The sequence below is a fragment of the Priceomyces carsonii genome, assembly GCF_900007245.1.
Source record: "Priceomyces carsonii strain CBS4050 genome assembly, scaffold: Debaryomyces_carsonii_scaffold_4, whole genome shotgun sequence".
NCBI lineage: Eukaryota > Fungi > Ascomycota > Pichiomycetes > Serinales > Debaryomycetaceae > Priceomyces > Priceomyces carsonii.
In genome coordinates, this window is record NW_026946677.1 from 1312628 (window position 1) to 1331148 (window position 18521).

General features: G+C 36.8%; 8 protein-coding genes across 8 annotated transcripts; 4 read left to right on the top strand and 4 right to left on the bottom strand.

Moving 5' to 3' along the window:
• Positions 1-105: 105 nt before the first annotated feature.
• Positions 106-705, top strand: DFR1 (dihydrofolate reductase; the record flags this gene model as incomplete). The annotated part of the gene is made up of 1 exon (XM_062954189.1): positions 106-705. The coding sequence occupies one exon, from the start codon at positions 106-108 to the stop codon at positions 703-705; it is 600 nt and encodes a 199-aa protein (XP_062810916.1).
• Positions 706-744: 39 nt separating this feature from the next.
• Positions 745-2076, bottom strand: TIM54 (Tim54p; the record flags this gene model as incomplete). Its single annotated transcript, XM_062954190.1, has 1 exon — positions 745-2076. One exon carries the CDS (start codon positions 2074-2076, stop codon positions 745-747), a length of 1332 nt encoding a protein of 443 aa, XP_062810917.1.
• Positions 2077-2425: 349 nt separating this feature from the next.
• PRCAT00004209001 (uncharacterized protein) lies at positions 2426-3697 on the bottom strand (the record flags this gene model as incomplete). Its single annotated transcript, XM_062954191.1, has 1 exon — positions 2426-3697. The coding sequence occupies one exon, from the start codon at positions 3695-3697 to the stop codon at positions 2426-2428; it is 1272 nt and encodes a 423-aa protein (XP_062810918.1).
• A 108-nt stretch (positions 3698-3805) lies between these two features.
• On the top strand, positions 3806-5527 carry ECM39 (dolichyl-P-Man:Man(7)GlcNAc(2)-PP-dolichol alpha-1,6-mannosyltransferase; the record flags this gene model as incomplete). The annotated part of the gene is made up of 1 exon (XM_062954192.1): positions 3806-5527. One exon carries the CDS (start codon positions 3806-3808, stop codon positions 5525-5527), a length of 1722 nt encoding a protein of 573 aa, XP_062810919.1.
• Positions 5528-5671: 144 nt separating this feature from the next.
• On the bottom strand, positions 5672-9799 carry SFI1 (Sfi1p; the record flags this gene model as incomplete). Its single annotated transcript, XM_062954193.1, has 1 exon — positions 5672-9799. One exon carries the CDS (start codon positions 9797-9799, stop codon positions 5672-5674), a length of 4128 nt encoding a protein of 1375 aa, XP_062810920.1.
• Positions 9800-10237: 438 nt separating this feature from the next.
• On the top strand, positions 10238-14695 carry BCK1 (mitogen-activated protein kinase kinase kinase; the record flags this gene model as incomplete). Its single annotated transcript, XM_062954194.1, has 1 exon — positions 10238-14695. The coding sequence occupies one exon, from the start codon at positions 10238-10240 to the stop codon at positions 14693-14695; it is 4458 nt and encodes a 1485-aa protein (XP_062810921.1).
• Positions 14696-14805: 110 nt separating this feature from the next.
• On the bottom strand, positions 14806-15333 carry PRCAT00004213001 (mitochondrial 54S ribosomal protein bL21m; the record flags this gene model as incomplete). Its single annotated transcript, XM_062954195.1, has 1 exon — positions 14806-15333. The coding sequence occupies one exon, from the start codon at positions 15331-15333 to the stop codon at positions 14806-14808; it is 528 nt and encodes a 175-aa protein (XP_062810922.1).
• Positions 15334-15649: 316 nt separating this feature from the next.
• Positions 15650-18493, top strand: PRCAT00004214001 (uncharacterized protein; the record flags this gene model as incomplete). Its single annotated transcript, XM_062954196.1, has 1 exon — positions 15650-18493. One exon carries the CDS (start codon positions 15650-15652, stop codon positions 18491-18493), a length of 2844 nt encoding a protein of 947 aa, XP_062810923.1.
• Between the last annotated feature and the right edge of the window lie 28 nt (positions 18494-18521).

An 18521-nucleotide genomic window follows, 5' to 3' on the forward strand; every position in this document is an offset into this window, starting at 1 on the left:
GCTATTTTTACATACAGTCATTTACAATACGCGATTCAAAATATTATGATGCGCTACTATATCTTTTGCTTCAGCTTAACCCTATCAAGTAATAGTCCATAAAATATGACAAGGGTGAAGCCGATAGTTATCATTGTCGCTGCATTACTTCCTGATCTCGGCATAGGCATAAGAGGGAAAATGCCGTGGAGATTAAAGGAAGAAATTAAATACTTTAAAGAAGTCACATCGAGGACTGAAGACCCAAACAAGATAAACGCAGTAGTAATGGGAAGAAAGACATGGAATTCTATTCCTGAGAAGTTCAGACCCTTAAAAGATAGATTGAATGTCATTTTATCACGAAATGTTGAAAATCATATTGAAAATGATATAATCTATGCAAATTCCTTTGCAAATGGTCTTAAACAGATTGAGAAATATCCAAGAGCAGTAGAAAAAATATTTGTTATTGGGGGTTCAGAAGTTTATAATCAGCTAATAAAGACTGACGAAGTGAGTCACATTCTTTTAACTGAAATTACTAATTCCAACGCAGTTGAGATGGACACTTGGTTGGACTTTCCGATATATCAAGAAGGTAGTCAATGGAAAAAACAACCAGGACACAAATTGAAGGCTTTCACAGGGTATGGCTTAGATCCAGAGCAGGAGCTAAAACAAGACGATTATTGTTATAAGTTTACCTTATGGGAAAAAGATTAAATATGTATATAATTGTATCACTATTTACAGCTAGTTATTTTACTTAAGTTTAGGGTCAAAAACTTTCATTCGGTTCGTAATTCTTTCATCAGTTATGACATCTTGGACCCACTCAGAGTTTCTTTCTTTACCAGACTCGACCCATTTACGTGGCCAATCTGCTTCTTCTTCTTTGCCCAACAAGGTGTCCTTATACTCAAACTTTCTTGATTTATTGTAGACTAATGCTGTTGTCTTATTCCCGAGATCGTCCGCTAACTCCCGTTTAGTGAAATACCTAAAGATCTTTTTCGGAAAATTTACAAATCCTGAGAGATTTGGGACTGGAAAGACATAAACTGGTTGCTCAAACAAAACGGGAATATTTTTCTTGTTCTTGATAAGCTCATGAAAGTTCAACTCTGGAGCAAGCTCTGCCCCGCTATAATCCCCTGGTTTTATGAATGGCTGTGTAACAGGTTTCAACCCTTCCTTTCCTTCTTCTTCCTCTTCAGGTTGACTTGTACTTTCGTTGGCATTTTCTTCCTTCTCTTTTTGCTTTTCTTGTTCAGCCTTCTTTTCCTCTTGTACTAACCAGTCAGGTTTCTCTAGGGGACCAAGTAAGCCTTCATGAATTCCTGCGAGATATTCTTTGTACGCACCCCTTCCTACGCATACCACGCCACCAACTGATTCTGAGATCAGGTTGGTTTCATCATCTCTTTTAACATGAAGGGGTTCCACGATCTTGTAAAGACCCAATAACTCAGTTGGAGTATAGAGGTCTTGTCTTCTAACGAGTATTTCACCCTTAGTTTCGTTATCGTCGTCAGACTTCTTACCTAAAAGGTCTTTAAAGAAAGCAGTCCAGGATTTATTGTATTGCAACTGCTTCTGATGCTCCTCCTCTTTTTTTCTCTCTTCAATGGCATCTTTTCTCAATTGTCTAATCTTTTCAGCAACTGAAGATCTTATATCTCCTTGTCTTGTTTCGCTAAACAATTCCAAGTCAACGGCACCAGCATTCAAGACAGGTTTAATGTATTTTCTGAACATTTTCAATGATTTGTCCAAAAAATCATTTGGAGGTGGTGCAATAAAAATTGTCATCTTTCTTGGTATTCTATCATTTGAATATACTTCATCCCCCAAGTACTTGACTTCATTCATCCATTTTTTTCTGATTTGAGCCTGTTCGTACTTATCATATGCAATGCCTCCTCCTATAGAAGCAACTACACACCAAAAGATACACCAGTTTCTTGATGGTAATGATATCCTGGGTATCCCCATCATACGTAATGCAGGATTTGACCATCCCTTTTTTACTGGCTTTTTCACCTCAGGCTCTGGTTTAGAGCTTTTAGGTTCAGGCGGAGTAGACTCTGTCATTCTCTTCAAGAAATGCTCTATCAGTATTTATATTTAGTGGTGAAGATTTTTCTTTTTTAAGAATTTTATCAGTAGTGCCCACGCAAAATCATCTAAAGAACAGAGTAAAGAGTATATCAATTGAACAGTTATTAATAAGTAGCTTGGGTTAAATAATCCACCAGTACGAAGAATTACAATAGAAGCCATTAGTGGGTTACTGTAGAATTGAGCAAGATTGAACTGGTCCAAGCGTAGTATTCATAATTCTTTCTATATATTCGCAACAATTTCGATGCTGCAATGCAAAAATATGGAATTGATGCAATTTTTTACACGCATAATGATAAAATATGAATATAGAAGGAAACTAGTATTTGAGATACTTGTTTAGCTCAATATTAAGATCTTTAACATTTAACCCCTTTCCAATTAGAACCAACTTGTTTTCAACTACACCATCTAGTAGTCTACCACCTTCAATTATATCATAAGTATCCCTGACTCCCTGGGCGACCTTGACGACCGGAGGGTCACCCTGCTGAATGAACAAACCCTTGACACGATGAATCTCGACAGGCTTGTCATTAACAGTGTCTTCCCATAAGATGTTTTGAAGAAATGTTTCAATTTGATGAAACTGCTCCGTAGAGTTGAAAAACGGGAAAGTCAATGTGACGGTAGCAATTCTATCATCATGAAAAGACATATTGCTTGTGTTTTGCAATGCCTTGGCAAGACTTTCAGAGTTTCCTTCGAAGGCATTTAGGTGTAAGATTTTGTCTAGATCGATATCACCAAATGATGTCTCATGGATCGGAGAACTCCCATTGATTGCCTTAATTCTGCTGGTGATTTTGTCTATTTTTGCCTTCGAATTACCTACTTTATCTATCTTGTTAAGTAGAATGACATCGGCCAATGCAATTTGAAGATGGGCTGTTGTGATTCCCTCTTCGAGCTTCTTCAATTCATCCAGTATTTCTTCTTCCAGCAAATCATCGTTTAATGATTGTGAAGCCTTCAAATGGTTATTTACCCTATGCCAATGTCCACCAACATCATCTAGACACTTGAGTATATTCTCAGCATCCAATACAGTGACCACACCGTCAATATATATATTCGACGCTAATGCTTCGTCTAACCAAAACATTCTAGCGATAGGTGCTGGATCAGCAACTCCCGTAGTTTCCAATAAAATATGGTCTATCTTATACTTAGAATTCGCAACGAGACGCTCAATAGCCTCCACCCCACTGTCTTTGACTGTGCAACAAAGGCAACCATTACCTAGATCTAACCATTCTTGTACGGCTTCGTTTTTCTCTGAATCTTGGATTGTCACTGATTTTTCAATTTCTGCAGAGTCTCCAAACTCATTTAAAATAATCGCTAATCTCTTCTTCGACTTCTTTCCGATCATTTCCAATAAACTAGACTTACCAGAGCCCAAGTATCCTGTAATTAAAGTTAATGGTATCTTTTTACTGTCTTCAGTATGTGATGGGGCAAAAGAAGTATCGACATTAGTTTCATTATTAGTTGAGGAGCTTTCCTTGCTTTCGATCCTATTTTCGTCTGATTGCCATTTTATGCCATCTTTGGGTAATTCTACTACTAATTCTGGAATATCAGTCATCGTCGTACAATTTTTCAATTCTTAGCAGCTTGAATATATTTTATACGTTAATTCTCAAAAATTTCGATTCCATATATGGCCACTTTAGCTTCAAAATAAGTTAACGACATGAAAATAGTGAATAAACTTTTGGATTTAGCTATTATTGTTACGGTTTTGTTTCACTTGCTAGTATCGCCATTTACTAAGGTAGAAGAATCGTTTAATATCCAAGCAATTCATGATATAATAAACTATGGAGTATATCCTAGAGAACTGGTATCGCAGAATTACGACCATGTTGAGTTCCCAGGGTCAGTACCTAGAACATTTGTAGGAAGTTTGGTACTTTCAGGGTTCTCTAAGATAGTAACAACAGTACTAGGCAGTCTTGGGCCCTATGGATATGATAAGATTTCACAAATTGAGCTGCAAATATTAGCGAGAGCTATATTGGGATTACTTAATGTTTTAATGTTGATAAAGTTCGGCAACAGTCTACAGTATTTAGGGGCAAGACGATCTGGTTTTAAGAGGAAGATCAATGTGGCGTTTTGGTATCGGATATTTCTTTTAACCCAGTTCCACTTACTTTACTATTCATCAAGAACGCTTCCTAACTTCATTGCTTTACCACTAGTCTTGTTCGGCCTTGCAAGCTTTCTTAAAGGCAACTTATCGGGATTGGTTTGGATGGCGTTTACAGGCATTGTCTTTAGGCTAGAAGTGGGGGTCTTTGGAGTAATTATAGCATTGGTTTCATCGCTTATGTTTAAGCATTCGCAACTTTTCGTTAGTGTATTAATGCTTGTCGTTGGCACTCTAATGGGATTGGCAATCACATTCCCTATTGATAGCTATTTTTGGAATAGACCGGTTATACCAGAAATTTCCTCATTCGTTTTCAATATTGTTGATGGAAAGTCATCAGAATGGGGCGTCGAGCCATGGTCTGCTTATTTCACCCACTATATATGGAAATTATTCAGGCTTCCTTTAATTCCCATTTTATTGTTGCCAGGTCTATATTGTGATCCAAGTTATGATGGAGTCAATACTAAGAAGAAAAATGCCGTTACCCATCCCGCAAGAAATTCTTTAAGGATTCTTTCTATTTCCTCGTTACTCTTCATCGTTGTTATGTCATTCCAACCTCATAAAGAGTGGAGATTTATAATGTATACCATTCCTGTCTTCACCTTACAAGCTGCAAATGGTATGGATTTCATTATGTCAATTGAGGCTGGCTTTATTAGGCGAAAATTATTTGTCATGACTATATTTCTTGTATCTCTTATTGGGATTGCATCATCACTCTTCATGGGATACATATCCAGCTACAATTATCCAGGCGGAAAGGCATTGGTTTCCTTGAATGAATATATTGAGACACATTCTCTGAAAGACCCAGTTGTGGTTCATATGGACGTTGCTGCATGCATGACTGGAGTAAGTAGATTTGGCGAAATACATAATGACTTGGTGGCATACGATAAAACAGAAAATATCACCGCTCTCGCTAAAGTTTCAGATACCTTTGATTTCTTGATATCTGAAGTAAAATTAGATGAAATTAATTCCAATGATATCTCTGAAGTATACAGAAACGAGGACTGGGATCTTCTTTTCACTACCGAAGGTTACAGAGGGTTCAATAAACTCTTGGTCTTGAATCTAATAAGGCAAGCACAGAAGGATAAGGCTAATACCCTCGAGTATATAGAACAACTTGTTCGGGATCCATTGGATGTTCATGTTGAAAATCTTAAGTCATTTTTGAAGTCATTGGTACTTACACAGGATTACTTGTTCATTTACAAACGAGCTAGAGACGTTAGTCCCACCAGTTGAATTTTTCCGTGTCAATTTAGTGGCGTCTGCAAGGAGAAAGAAGTTATCATGAAATATATTTTATATTAGTGCATTAAATATTTATGTAGAAACAGTAACACTTAATAAGCATAGTCAAAGGTTCTATCATATCGTCACATCATATCACATAAGGTCTTTGCTGGTACCAGAAGAGGTAGAAATGTTACTTTTCCTCATTCTTTCCTTTATCTTTGCAACAGGAGAAAGTTTGGGTTCTGCGAAGTTATCTTCGGTAGGAAACATTATTGGAGTAATTCTTCTTAGCTTTTTAGCAGTCTCAATCAACGACATATCATCTTCTTTGGCACTACCGGGTCCAGAATATGTATCAATTAATGTAGAAAATTCCGCGGTGGATTCAAAGCGAGACGATTCACTACCAACATTAAAATTGGGAGGTTGTGGAGGAGGTGCTATATTATAGTGCTTGGTTTTTGGAGGAGAAAGCCTAATGAATCTAGTATCGTTTTCATTGAATACTTTTGAACTGGATGATATGGATCTAATTTGTTTTCTAGAATGATCAGGACGCCCAGGGGTCGACGAATCATTGGGAGAAAATTTGTGAGGGTTCCTTGCCCGGCCAAAGTGCTTTCGTAATGCATCTATCCTTTCATTCTTAATTCGCTGTGTTGTATCCTGCAATTTAGAAGGACTCCATGATGGCGAACGTGAACTCCTGCTTGTGACCTGCAGTTTCAAAGGAGTGAAAATGTAACTTCGATTGCCTTCAGGGGACGTATTAATGGTTCTCGATGACTTCTTCGCCAAGGGAGATTGATTACTGAAAACACTTGTATCTGCCTCTACATACAAGTCATCTCCCTTTGGCGAGTGAATGCGTTCTTCTAGCTTCTGGGCCCATAATTGAAGCACTGATCTTAATTTGTTATTTTGCCAGCGCTCAATAAACAAATCACAAGTTTGTTCATTTCTCTTGATGGTCTTTATATATTTCATGGACCAATACCTCAAGATGTCATTAACTTTTTGGAACTGCTTCTGATCAATGTGCTCGTTTACTAGCTCTTCCAAATAAACGTTCTTATTAATAAATTGGTCATACCATATCAACAAAAACTTCTTGAAGAGTAATGTTCTTTCAAACTTGACTGCATCTATGGCAGACTGTGATTTATCTCTGGTGGATTGGAGCCAATTTTTAAAAATACGTGCTCTGGAAACAGAATGCAATGCAAAATGATCATATCGAGATTCGAGCTGAAGCTTCTTAGATTGGGTATCATTAAAAGCAGCTACCCATTGAATAAAAAATCGACTCATAAGATTTGGTAGAATAATATTCTCATTTAAGTATTGAACCTTGAACTTTGCACCGTATTGAAAGTTTTCCTCATACTTTTTTTGCCAAATGAGTAAGAACTGTTTCTTCAAAAAAAAGTTGTAAAAATCCAGCAGACTTAAAACTTCATCGGATGTTTTTACCATTTCGAAACTATATAAGTGCATTTTAGAGGACCATCTTTTTAAAAATGCTCTTTTAAACGAAAGATCTGCCGCAACATAATCTTCTTGCCTTTTCGAAATCGCTAAATTCCACTTAATGAAAGCTTGCTTGACCAATGTGAGCTCATTGAAAGTCACAGAGAATGCAACCATGTCATTCGCTTCGTCGAATCTTTTGAACCAAAGCTTTCGAAACTGTGACAAAGCTGAGAAACGTCTTTTGTTAATAAGAATTTTCAGTTTATGTGATATCAACCAGCGTTTAAAGAAGCACTCAACTATATGACGATCCGATAATTTTCGGGAAGAGTTAATGGATTTCTGATATGAAGATTGAATCTTCCAAATATGGAACGCTCTGGAAAGTACGTTACTTCTGAAAAACTTACTCGCCAAAAGTTTCGAACTTTTGAATTCATTCCAATCTCTGAAGGTTGCAAGTTTCAAGTTTCGATCTCTTTTATTAGTGAGTTTAGCTGCAGCCAGTTGTAGCCTTGATTTCTTGAGCCATTGGTCTTTAAATACAAATTCCAACAAAATTTTCGAGTTTTTGGACTCCACAGTCTGAACTTTTCTCCTTATTAAATGCTTTTGCTTCCATGCATAAAAATTTTTTTTCAAAAGAAACTGCTTTTCCAAATCTGATAGTACGAGTACCTTTTCATTCCAAGTAGTAACTGGCGAGGGACCCGAATTTAATGCAAAATTTGAGTTTACTTTCTTAAACCAGCGCTCAAATACAAGACTCACAAGGTTAACTACCGCTTTTTCCTCTAATTTATTATGCTTATCAACAGCTGTTTTTGTCAAACTAAGCTGGTAATTATAATTTTCTAGATATTTCTTAAAAGTATTTGCAAGCAATACCTTTTTATCAAAATCCAACGACATATCTTTAGTAGTATTCATATGTTTAAGCTTACGTTGCCAGATTTTCATGAACCTAATGAGAAATTTCATATCAGCAGAAGTATCATACTTTTTTAATCTGAAAGAACGTAATAACCACATTTTATTAAATGTCTTATGCAAAAGACCCATTTGATAATAGTTTGAGCTTTCCGACGCTAGGTTGTGAAATCTGCTTTTCTTGTTAAACCATTTTTTCAAATATTTTCTTTCAACAGACTGATGTGAATATGGGACCCAATACTGAAGTACAGAAAGCTCTAACTCGCTGATCTGAAGTGTTCTTATGTTCCATTTCTTAAGCACATTGCTCTTTATTAAATTTCTATGAGAAAATTCCAATAATGCTAACTTCATTAACGGAGTTAAATCAGACGAGTCTCTGAAGTCCTCATCTAAATATTGATGAAGCTGATATAGTTCAAGGACAGTCTGCTTAATATCAGAGCCCTCAGCTATGTGCTCCTCATTCTCAAAGTCAACAATACAGTTAACTAAAGATACAAGAGCATCAACATACCGTAAATCAATATCTTCACAAAGATCTGGAAGTTCGTCATAAACAAGACTCATATAATGCTTCATAATTGAAGGAAAACTTAAGTTGAAATTAAGATCAAATTCATTAAGCAAGGGAACTATATGACGCAAATTGAGCAGTAATTTATGTTGGTCTTCTTTTGAATAATAAGTAATACTAATATGATTAGAATTCAAGTAGTGTGATAGATTTGACGACGTAGCTGACTCAAAACGATGGGGACCATCCTGATGAGTTTTAATTGTTTGATTGACACCATGATCGTTTTCTTGTTTAATAATGGGAGAAAATGCGTCTTTTGTGATATTTGATTCATGTTCTTTGCTTAAATCAGGAAACGGAAAAACCTCATACAAGACCTTTTCACTAATAGCTTTATATTCTGGGGGTAATATGGTAAATCCATCTTTATTTACATCCCCAATAAAGAAATTATAAAAGTAGTTGAGCTTCAATTCCTTTAGCGTATAGCTGTTAAGTTCAATGGAAGTTATACTTCGGTGTTTCTTATAAAGGCTAATCATTACTCTGACGTATTTTATCAATTCTTGTCCTTCTAGGTTCTTTGAATTCAAAACTTGTAAAAATAATTGATATAACTTATTGAAGGCAGCGTCATTACTAATAAGGTTCAAGCGAGGTTTATCAGAGGAGGAAATATTGTGATTTTGGTTGCCAAAGCTAAAAATCGAATTATCCTCATCTTTTATCGGTGTAGACGATCTCACATCGTCCACTATGATATCCAAAAAATTTCTTATCCTTTCAGTATCTTGTTCACTCAAGTCCACATTCGACTCTAACTTATGCTTTATTTTAGTGAAATAGCTCCATTCATAGCGATAGCAATGGCGAATATAGCGGTTGAGCTGAGTCTCTGATTCGGTGTACAATCTTATGAAAAACTCAATTAAGTCAGATAATTTAAATAAAATAGCAGTGTAGGTGTCTTTGATCCTTGTTGGTTTTCTTTCATTAGTTAAGGCTTTGACCAATTGTTTTATGATAGTGGATCGGCTGTGTTCCTGCCCATCTCTATCATACGCGCGGAGGTAATCGAAAAGATTCAGCTTATCGAGCATGTCATCGTCTGATTCCTGCTCATTCAAATAGCATAAAAATGAGGCACGTCGTATTTCTTTCTGATTTTCATTTACTGAGAACTTAAGCTCTTCAAAAGATTTACCTTTCAAATCCAAAAGATCTAACAAACAATCAATCGTGCTTCTTAGAAGCGCTTCATAATCATCTTCCTTGAACAGCAGAAACGTATTCAAGAAATGCAAATTCTTCAACGATGTATGCAACAACTCATTCAACGGCGGTCTTGACATCTCTGTATCATTTTTATGTCCTTTTAAGTTGTTTTCAACATTTGTTATGATCTTTATTTCTTTAAAGATGCCTCAAAAGACGTAATGTATAGGATCTGATAGATACTCATTTTTTTATTTATATGCAAGCAAATAGGTTTTGTTTTCTCCTATATAAAACTGAATATTTTAATAGACTGAAAGTATACAAGACCTGGGGAGACTGTTATATAGTCGGTTAGTGGTTAATTTTGAGAGGAAGTTAAGTACAAGGCAGGCTTTATTTTGATATATCAAAAATAATAAGTGCCACTTTTTACATTGCATCCATATAGTGAGTTGAAAGACTTAGATCCTTCGGCTGCAGAAGAAAAGAGTTCGAAAACGCAGCCGAAGGGAGGATCAGGATATGGAAGAATAAATTCCAAACTCCCTAGTCATCCTTGGAATGAGAGAGGGATGAGACTCCATAGCGACTCAGCAGTTCGAGGGCCAGAGCAATACATACAAGATGGAAAGACGAGGGTAGCTTCAGACGGCCAAATATATTTCAAATCATACGATAATGGACAGTTGATACCGTTGGATAACCTTGATGGATCCGTCACATTCATGCCCCCGACTTTCGAGAAATTTCAAGAAGAAGTGCATTTTGAACCTCCAGAATCTGGTGAATCTACATTTATACTCTCCAATTCGCCTACTAAGTCACTTGCCGCGAGTTTGAGCTCGAATCCTATAGGTCTGATAATTGGCGAATATAACCTGAGTAAGACCTCCGTAAACTTACCAAAGAATGAGTGTCCCGAAGCCTTAGAGAGGCCATATGAATCAAATTTTACCAAAGTGCAAACGCTACATGAGGCAGATCAAAAGATAGATATATCAGGCAATGAATGGAGCACCAAATGTAGACCGAAATCACATTTGAGGAACGAATCAGGTTCGTCCACAATTTCAAATTCTTCTCTTTCTTCGGCATCTAATAATGTTAACGGGAACCACAGCAAAGATAAAAGGTTTGTCAGGTATGCTATGAACACGCAAACCATTGATTCCAAACCAAACAATAAATGGTGTATTTCGAATGTACTAATGTGGCTTGATGCCCATAACTTTAATGAATCATGGAAAGAAACTTTTAAGAGAAATGAAATATCAGGGAATCGATTCTTAGAACTAAGTAATTATGATAGTGATTCAATAGTATGGAAGCAGTTTGGAAGATTTCTAGTGACTGATAATGACATGAATTCCGTTGAAAGATTTTTATTTCTTATTAAAAAAGAGAATACTGAAGGCAATTCTAGGAATTCTGTAAATAATCAGAATTTCAACCATGAACCAAATCTATTCACAACAAATGTTTTGAAGTCAGAAAACAGAAAATCAACACCTATATTTAGCAAGCATAAGACGTCCTCGTCAAATGCATCTTCTAGCTCATCAGGCTCATTAAGTGTTGTCCAGAATAATAAACAACAGCAACAGCATCAACGTCCAATTTCTTATACTGATATGTCAGGATCCAAGGCTGTCACAAAAGATAATAATGTGTCACACAAAATATTCAGGAAACATGATCGCTCGTCATCTGAAACATTTACGGTGAAAGATTTCATGCCGTCTCCGAACTCAACTCCAATAATTAACAATAATGGTTTGCCTCGCCAGAAAGGTATACCTTACAGCTCATATGAAGAATCTATTGCAGATTCAAAGCGTAAAAGTAATCCTCAAAGCACCAAATACCTGAATCAGCAGAATGCAGCACCATTGAAGTACGAGCATAGAAAAAGTGGTCTATTCAGCAACTTGATTAAATATGGTGGCGATAAGGCAGCTGGTATTGTCAAACAAATACATACTTCGTCATCCACTAACCCTCCTAGAAAGAGTTCTGGAAGAATTTCGACCGCTTCCTCTTGGAGCGAGCCTTATCGAGATCGGCAAAGTATGAGTCAAGATGGTAAGTCTTCGAGTGAAGAGGTTGGAGTTCCTTATAAGACCAATATTAATTCTATTGCAACTGGAATAATTTCAAAAGAGCTTCAGTCTTCTATCTCTTTGAGGTCAACATCTTCTGGGACTCTGTTTGATGACGAGAAATTATCTCCAAATTCCCTGATACCTGCTCGAAGATTGGATTCATCTTCTGAGATCGCTTTGAACGCTCTCAATAGCATAAGCGATGATATAATTGATCAAAAATATGTTCCAAAAAGAAATGCCATGAATGTTGACTCTACATTGATCCTTGCAAGTCGGGATAGTAAACAGTTTGTTCTGATTTCAATTTTAGAACAACGCCTTCATGACATTGACTTCATTAAATCAAGAATTATTCAGGAACTTGATTTAGTCCAAGTAGGGTCATTTTCTTTTCATTTGACTGATTTTAATGGAGCTGAGGGAGAAGCTTTGCCTGATGATTTGTTTCACAAGATTTTAAAACATTCCAAAATTATCACAATTTTGGTTCGTCAGGAGCTCTCTTCACCAGCTGGTACAACTATGTCCACAGCTTCATCAGACTCAAAATCTTTTGAGTTAAGAGGTGATAACAACGAGGAAAAGGCATATCCTGCCACTCCACAGTATCTTTTGCAAGTCTCAAATGATAGCAATGTAGATTACTGGAATTTCAAAGATAACAGCCAGCCAGAACGTTTATCTAAAATAAATGAAGACATTCCGATAAAAAGTCTTGTTAAAGGACCGCAAAGAAAACCTCCTGCAGACTTAGTGATGAATGAATTACCTAATTATAGTGAAGGAGAACACACACCCTTAAACTTATCATTTCCATCTAATAAGAAAGGAAAAAAAGATGCCAAAAAGTATGATGAAGCTAAGGTATGGGATTCGAAAGTTGGTGCGACTCATCCTGACCATACTAATTGTTCTTTGCCTAAAAAGGGAAATGGTTTGGATGGTATTGTAAAAAAGGCTCTGCTAAGTTCAAGACCACGCTCACCATCTTCAACGCCTTTGAATAATATTCTGAAATCTTCATCGTTAAAAAGCGCGATCAATTCACATGGTGGTAATGACAAAGAGAGAGTACTAAGTATTGTCGCAAAGAGGGCAGCGCCTCCACCTCCGTTGAACAAAAAGCCAAGTTTAAAAGCAGATGTCGCAAGGAGAAGATCAAGCTCAAAAAGCGCATGTCTGCAGCACCAAGTGAATCCAAGTGACCTAAATTTACGTAGAAGAAGAAATTCGAGTTCTACTTCGAGGCCAATTACAAATGATAGTCCTGATGCTTTCAAAGAAAATGAAATCACATTCGATGAACGATTTGATGATTCAAGTTATGATTCAAATGTGAATGAGTCTGATGATGATTTTTTTGTGAAACCTTTAGAGATGAAGAAGGATGATGACAACGAATTAAAAGGTGACTTCTATTCAAATTCAGACGAAAGCGACTTTTTTGTTAAACCTCTTAGGGCTGAAAATGTCAAAAAATCGACGAAGGCATTACCTAGACCGATTAATAAAATGCAAGTTAGACCGCCAGTTGAAGAGGTTTACAACAATCTTGAAAAATATTTTCCAAATACTAATCTAGACAAGCCTATAATTGACGACTCTCCAATGTCACCTATTGTGGGATCGAATACAACACCAATTGAGCTAAGTAAAAGTTTTACAAGGAAGCCTTCTATAGCGAGAACATTTTCAAATGCTAATATTTCACCCATAAACCCTAGAGCAGACTCTGGAGACGAGATATTATATGGAGAAAATAATGGACCGAAATTGAGTCGCCGTAGAATGAAAACGATTAGAGTTGTTGCAAACGAAGCTCGACAAAAGCGTTTAGAGAGAAAGAGGAGGACTGAGTCAAACTCAGTTACCCCTGGATCCTCACTTAGTAATAGTGGTAATGCTTCAGGTATGGTAAGAGCTAATACCAAAATGTGGGGCCAAAGGGTTGTAGAAGTAACTTCGACAGAGATAGAAAAAGGTTTTGTTAGTAAGTTGAGAAATAAAAATAGGGATTTTGAAGAGTTTGCATGGATTAAAGGTGAATTAATTGGAAGAGGGTCATTCGGTGCGGTTTACTTAGGATTGAATGTAACGACGGGGGAAATGTTGGCTGTCAAACAAGTTGTGGTAGACCAAAATTTTGAACACCAGACTGAGGGAATTGATGCTTTACACAAGGAAGTTGAGACAATGAAAGACTTAGATCATGTTAACATAGTGCAATATTTAGGGTTCGAACAGAAGTGCAGCACTTATAGTTTATTCTTAGAATATGTGGCTGGTGGATCAATTGCCTCATTGATGAAGTCATTTGGTAAGTTCGAAGAACCACTAATTAAGTTTATTACAAGACAGGTATTATCAGGATTAGAGTATTTACATTCTAACGGAATTTTGCACAGGGATCTTAAAGCTGATAACCTTTTACTCGAAGTGGATGGTACTTGCAAGATCTCAGATTTTGGAATATCTAAAAAATCACAAGATATTTATGCCAATAATGCAGAAATGTCAATGCAAGGCACTGTGTTCTGGATGGCACCTGAAGTAATTGATAGCATTGTTGAAGACAAAAAACAAGGGTATAGTGCAAAGATAGATATCTGGTCTCTTGGATGTGTTGTGTTGGAAATGTTTGCTGGTAAACGTCCTTGGTCAAATGAAGCGGTTGTCAGTGCAATATACAAAATTGGTAAGACAAAATTAGCTCCTCCAATTCCTGAAGATATAGACCATTTGATTAGTGATGATGCGAAAGACTTCATCAAAAAATGCTTCACAATCAATCCTCAAGAACGGCCAACAGCCAAACAATTACTTGACCACCCATTCATGACGGTCGATCCTACGTTTGTGTTCGAGGAGTCTAGGTTATCTCAAACTACCAAAGGCAACTCAAGAAAGAGTATGACACTAGATTAAAATATATACAATAGGTACGCTTGCTATTTACTTGAGATTCTATACTACTATGTACCAATAATGAATGCATGTGAGAACAATAGATACGAATTCTATAGATATCCCTGTTATCATTTGAGCCTAAGCTCACTGATTCGTAAAATTGTCTGGAAGTTTTGCACTGGGAATGTCTTCTTTCTTCTGCATCTCTGTTTCTTACGATAAACCTCGTAATATGGCTCCCTTGTGATCTCCACAACATTTGCGTTAATTTCATATAACTCATCTGAAATCCCATTTTCATCGTTGTACGTTATTTCGGGCGACCCCAAAGTTGTGATTTGCTTCAATACCAACAGGTCACCCACTTCAACATTCTTAAGTTTGTAGGGTAATACCACTTTGTCTCCCTTACTAACTAAAAATGGAATATTATGGAGCTTGAAGACAGCATACAAATCTTTCGAACCGTTAGAATCCAACTTCATAGCGGTCAAATCTGGAAACGTCGTTTGTTTCACCGGGGTCGATGAACCATTTTGCGTACTTCCTATTGTTTTCCTTACTACCGTCTGACTCATCCCACGTAAGAGTGGAATGTTAGGAGTTGCTAACCTCCTGTTAAGAATTTGTAACCTTCCTGCCATACAACGAAGCATGTTAGTTTCTATTTATGATATCTGAATTGGTGTTCGGCTTTGTCAGTTAAAAAAAATTGTTGAAAACTGCCCTGTTGAGCACTTTGTGTAACTAATGAAGGCAACGATCTTTTTGGCGATAATTTGGGTAGAGCTAAACAAAAGTTTTCTGGCTATTGTTGCTAATTCATCAATTAATCAAACAGTTTAACCTTGATAGAGCCCAGCTGACATAGGCCAGACGTAAAGAGTTGATACAGTGGCAGCTTGTTGCGGAAACAGCAAAAATCTTGACGCATTCACTCATTTAGGACAATATTTAAGAGAAAAATTTTAAATGTCGGGTTCCTTCTGGAAGTTCAGTAATGGGTTCACTTCCCTATCAAATATATCTACTTTGTTAGAGAACTACTCCACAAAGAGTGATAGGGAGGCGCTGCCGAGAGCCAGAGGATTCGACGTACTCTTGAAATTGTTGGATGAGAATGATCTATTACAGGAGTTGTTATCGAACAACTCCATGTTGTTGGAGTTTTTGCGAGATAATGATATATTAGGCATGTTAGTGGACTTGGTGATTCAAGATGGAGTAATAGATGATGAGCTTAGCATGGAGTTGTCGACGCTACAACTAAAGGAGAAGGAGGGACAAGACGCGGAACTTACCGAAGAGACTGACGGCGATAATAGCAAGCGACTGGGAAAGTCAAAACACTCATCAAAAGAAGACGAGAAGGAAGAACAGGATGTCGAAGGAGAGGATAAGGACAAAGAACAGAATTTCGATGATGAAAACGACGACGATGAAGAAGAAGAGGAAGAAGACGAAGATCATGAAGAAGAAGAACAAGACGACGAAGAAGAGTTTGAGGAAGAAAGGGCTACTAGGCGAGCTACTTTGGCTGCTGAAATACTCAGTGCTGATGTATGGTCCTTGACGGATACGGTCATGGATTCTACTCAGAACTTGAATCGACTTTGGTCGATCCTAGACTCCAAGGCACCTCTTTCGTTGAGTCTTTCGACGTATTTCATGAAAATTATGGAGCATTTGCTAGACATGAAATGTGATGAGATGATCAACTATCTTGTTGATAATCAGCCAAACTTGGTTGAAAAGTTTATGAACCATTTATCAAACCCTCCTTTAATGGATTTCCTATTAAAACTAATTTCTACTGATAAACCAGACAACTCAACTGGCATAATAGACTTTTTACAGAAACAGAATTTAATTCCTCTTTTGATTGATGCTTTGGATACTTCTGAGAGAACCGATGAGGACCCAGAGATACTATTAGTTCAGCAATCATCTGCTGCTGATTTCTTAAAGGCACTCATTACTATTTCGGCAAATTCAACGACTGACAACTCAACAATTGGACCAAATGAATTGACCAGAGAATTAGTTTCTTATGAAGAAATTGATCGTCTATGTAACATAATGTTAAAAGGAGGCTATGCATTAGCAAACGGTGTTGGGATAATTATAGAAATCATTAGAAAGAATAACTCTGATTATGACATTTTACCTGTGCTTTATATAACATTAGAGAGTCATCCTCCAACAAGCAGAGATCCTATTTACTTGGGCCATTTATTAAAGGTGTTCGGGTCTAAGATTGATAAGTTTGCAAGTCTCTTGACTAAAAAGAGAGATGGTGAGAAATTGAAAACACCATTTGGAGAGATTGAACCTTTGGGTTTTGAAAGGTTTAAAATTTGTGAGTTGATCGCCGAATTGCTTCATTGTTCTAACATGGCTCTTTTAAACGATAACAAGGGCTTTGACGTTGTTAAGGAAAGAGACGAGCTAAGAAATAAGATGAAAGAATTCGATCCGATTAGTTTCAAATATAATGAAGTAATCACATTACCTGGTGATGAGAACAAAAGAGACGACAATTATGCGAATGATACAATTGATTCCTTCAATGCAAACTTACAGGAAGATGAAGAAGACTCATTGATTCAAAATAACCAAAATATTGATGAAGATGAACCTCATGCTAATGCTAACTTAACTGAAGAGCAGATTAGATCACAGCCAGTGATTGGGGATTTTTTGAAGATTGCGTTATATGATACTCAAATAATTTCGACAATCTCTTCAATGTTTTATAAATTTCCTTGGAATAACTTTTTACACAATGTTGTGTTTGACATTGTTCAACAAGTTTTGAATGGATCAATTGATATTGGCTTCAATAAGTTTTTAGCTATCGATATATTTCATCTGGGTGATATAACAAACAAGATCATAGCAGGTCAAGAAATGTGCAATGAATACGAAAAAGCTCATAATGGATTGAGGTTGGGATATATGGGTCACTTGACTTTAATTGCCGAGGAAGTAGTTAAGTTTATTCAAATTTATCCAACCAACACGTTGAGTGAATTAATCGATCAAAAAGTTCAGGAAGAATCTTGGCAGGATTATGTAAATCATATCTTGTATGATACGAGAGAGAAATATAATGCCATCTTGGGCGGAGGAGAGGAAGATGAAGATGAAATGTCGAATACATTTGATGAAGGAACAGGAGAAATAATTGATGAGGCCGAATTTAGTTCGGGCCTAAACCTCGATCCTAGTGTCGATCATGATATTACTGGAAGTGGTTTTGATGAAAGCATGCCAGGAGCTTCCAATGATTCTGATGAGGATGGTGATGGTGAAGCAGATGAAAATGATGAAAATCAAAGAGAAGGCGAAGCTCTGAATCGATTTAGTTCCAGCGACGAATCCGAGTCAGAAGATGACGATGACCATTTTAGTAATTACATGTCTCAGCAACTTACGAATACTGCTTCCACGGAAATCGTGTCAAGCGTAGAATCACCAAATGAGGACGATTTAGGAAGAAATGCACATTTACCTTCTTTTACTTCTAGAGGTCATAATAATCATAATGATGACAATAGCATTAATTTTAATGATGACGACGGCGATTATGACGAATATATTGATCCTAATGATGATGGGTTATCTTACAAAAAATCTAACCCTTTATATGACTCCAAGGGTTCTTTAATTAACATCGATGACGAAATTTCAAGCGGAGGTTCGAGCTCAAGTTCGGATGATGACGATGAGCTTAGAATCGATGACGAGAATGACGAAATAAATAAGATCACTTCCAATAATAGACTAACCAGATCTGCAAGCAAGAGCGAATAGCAATGAAATGCAGAATAATTTTATCTTT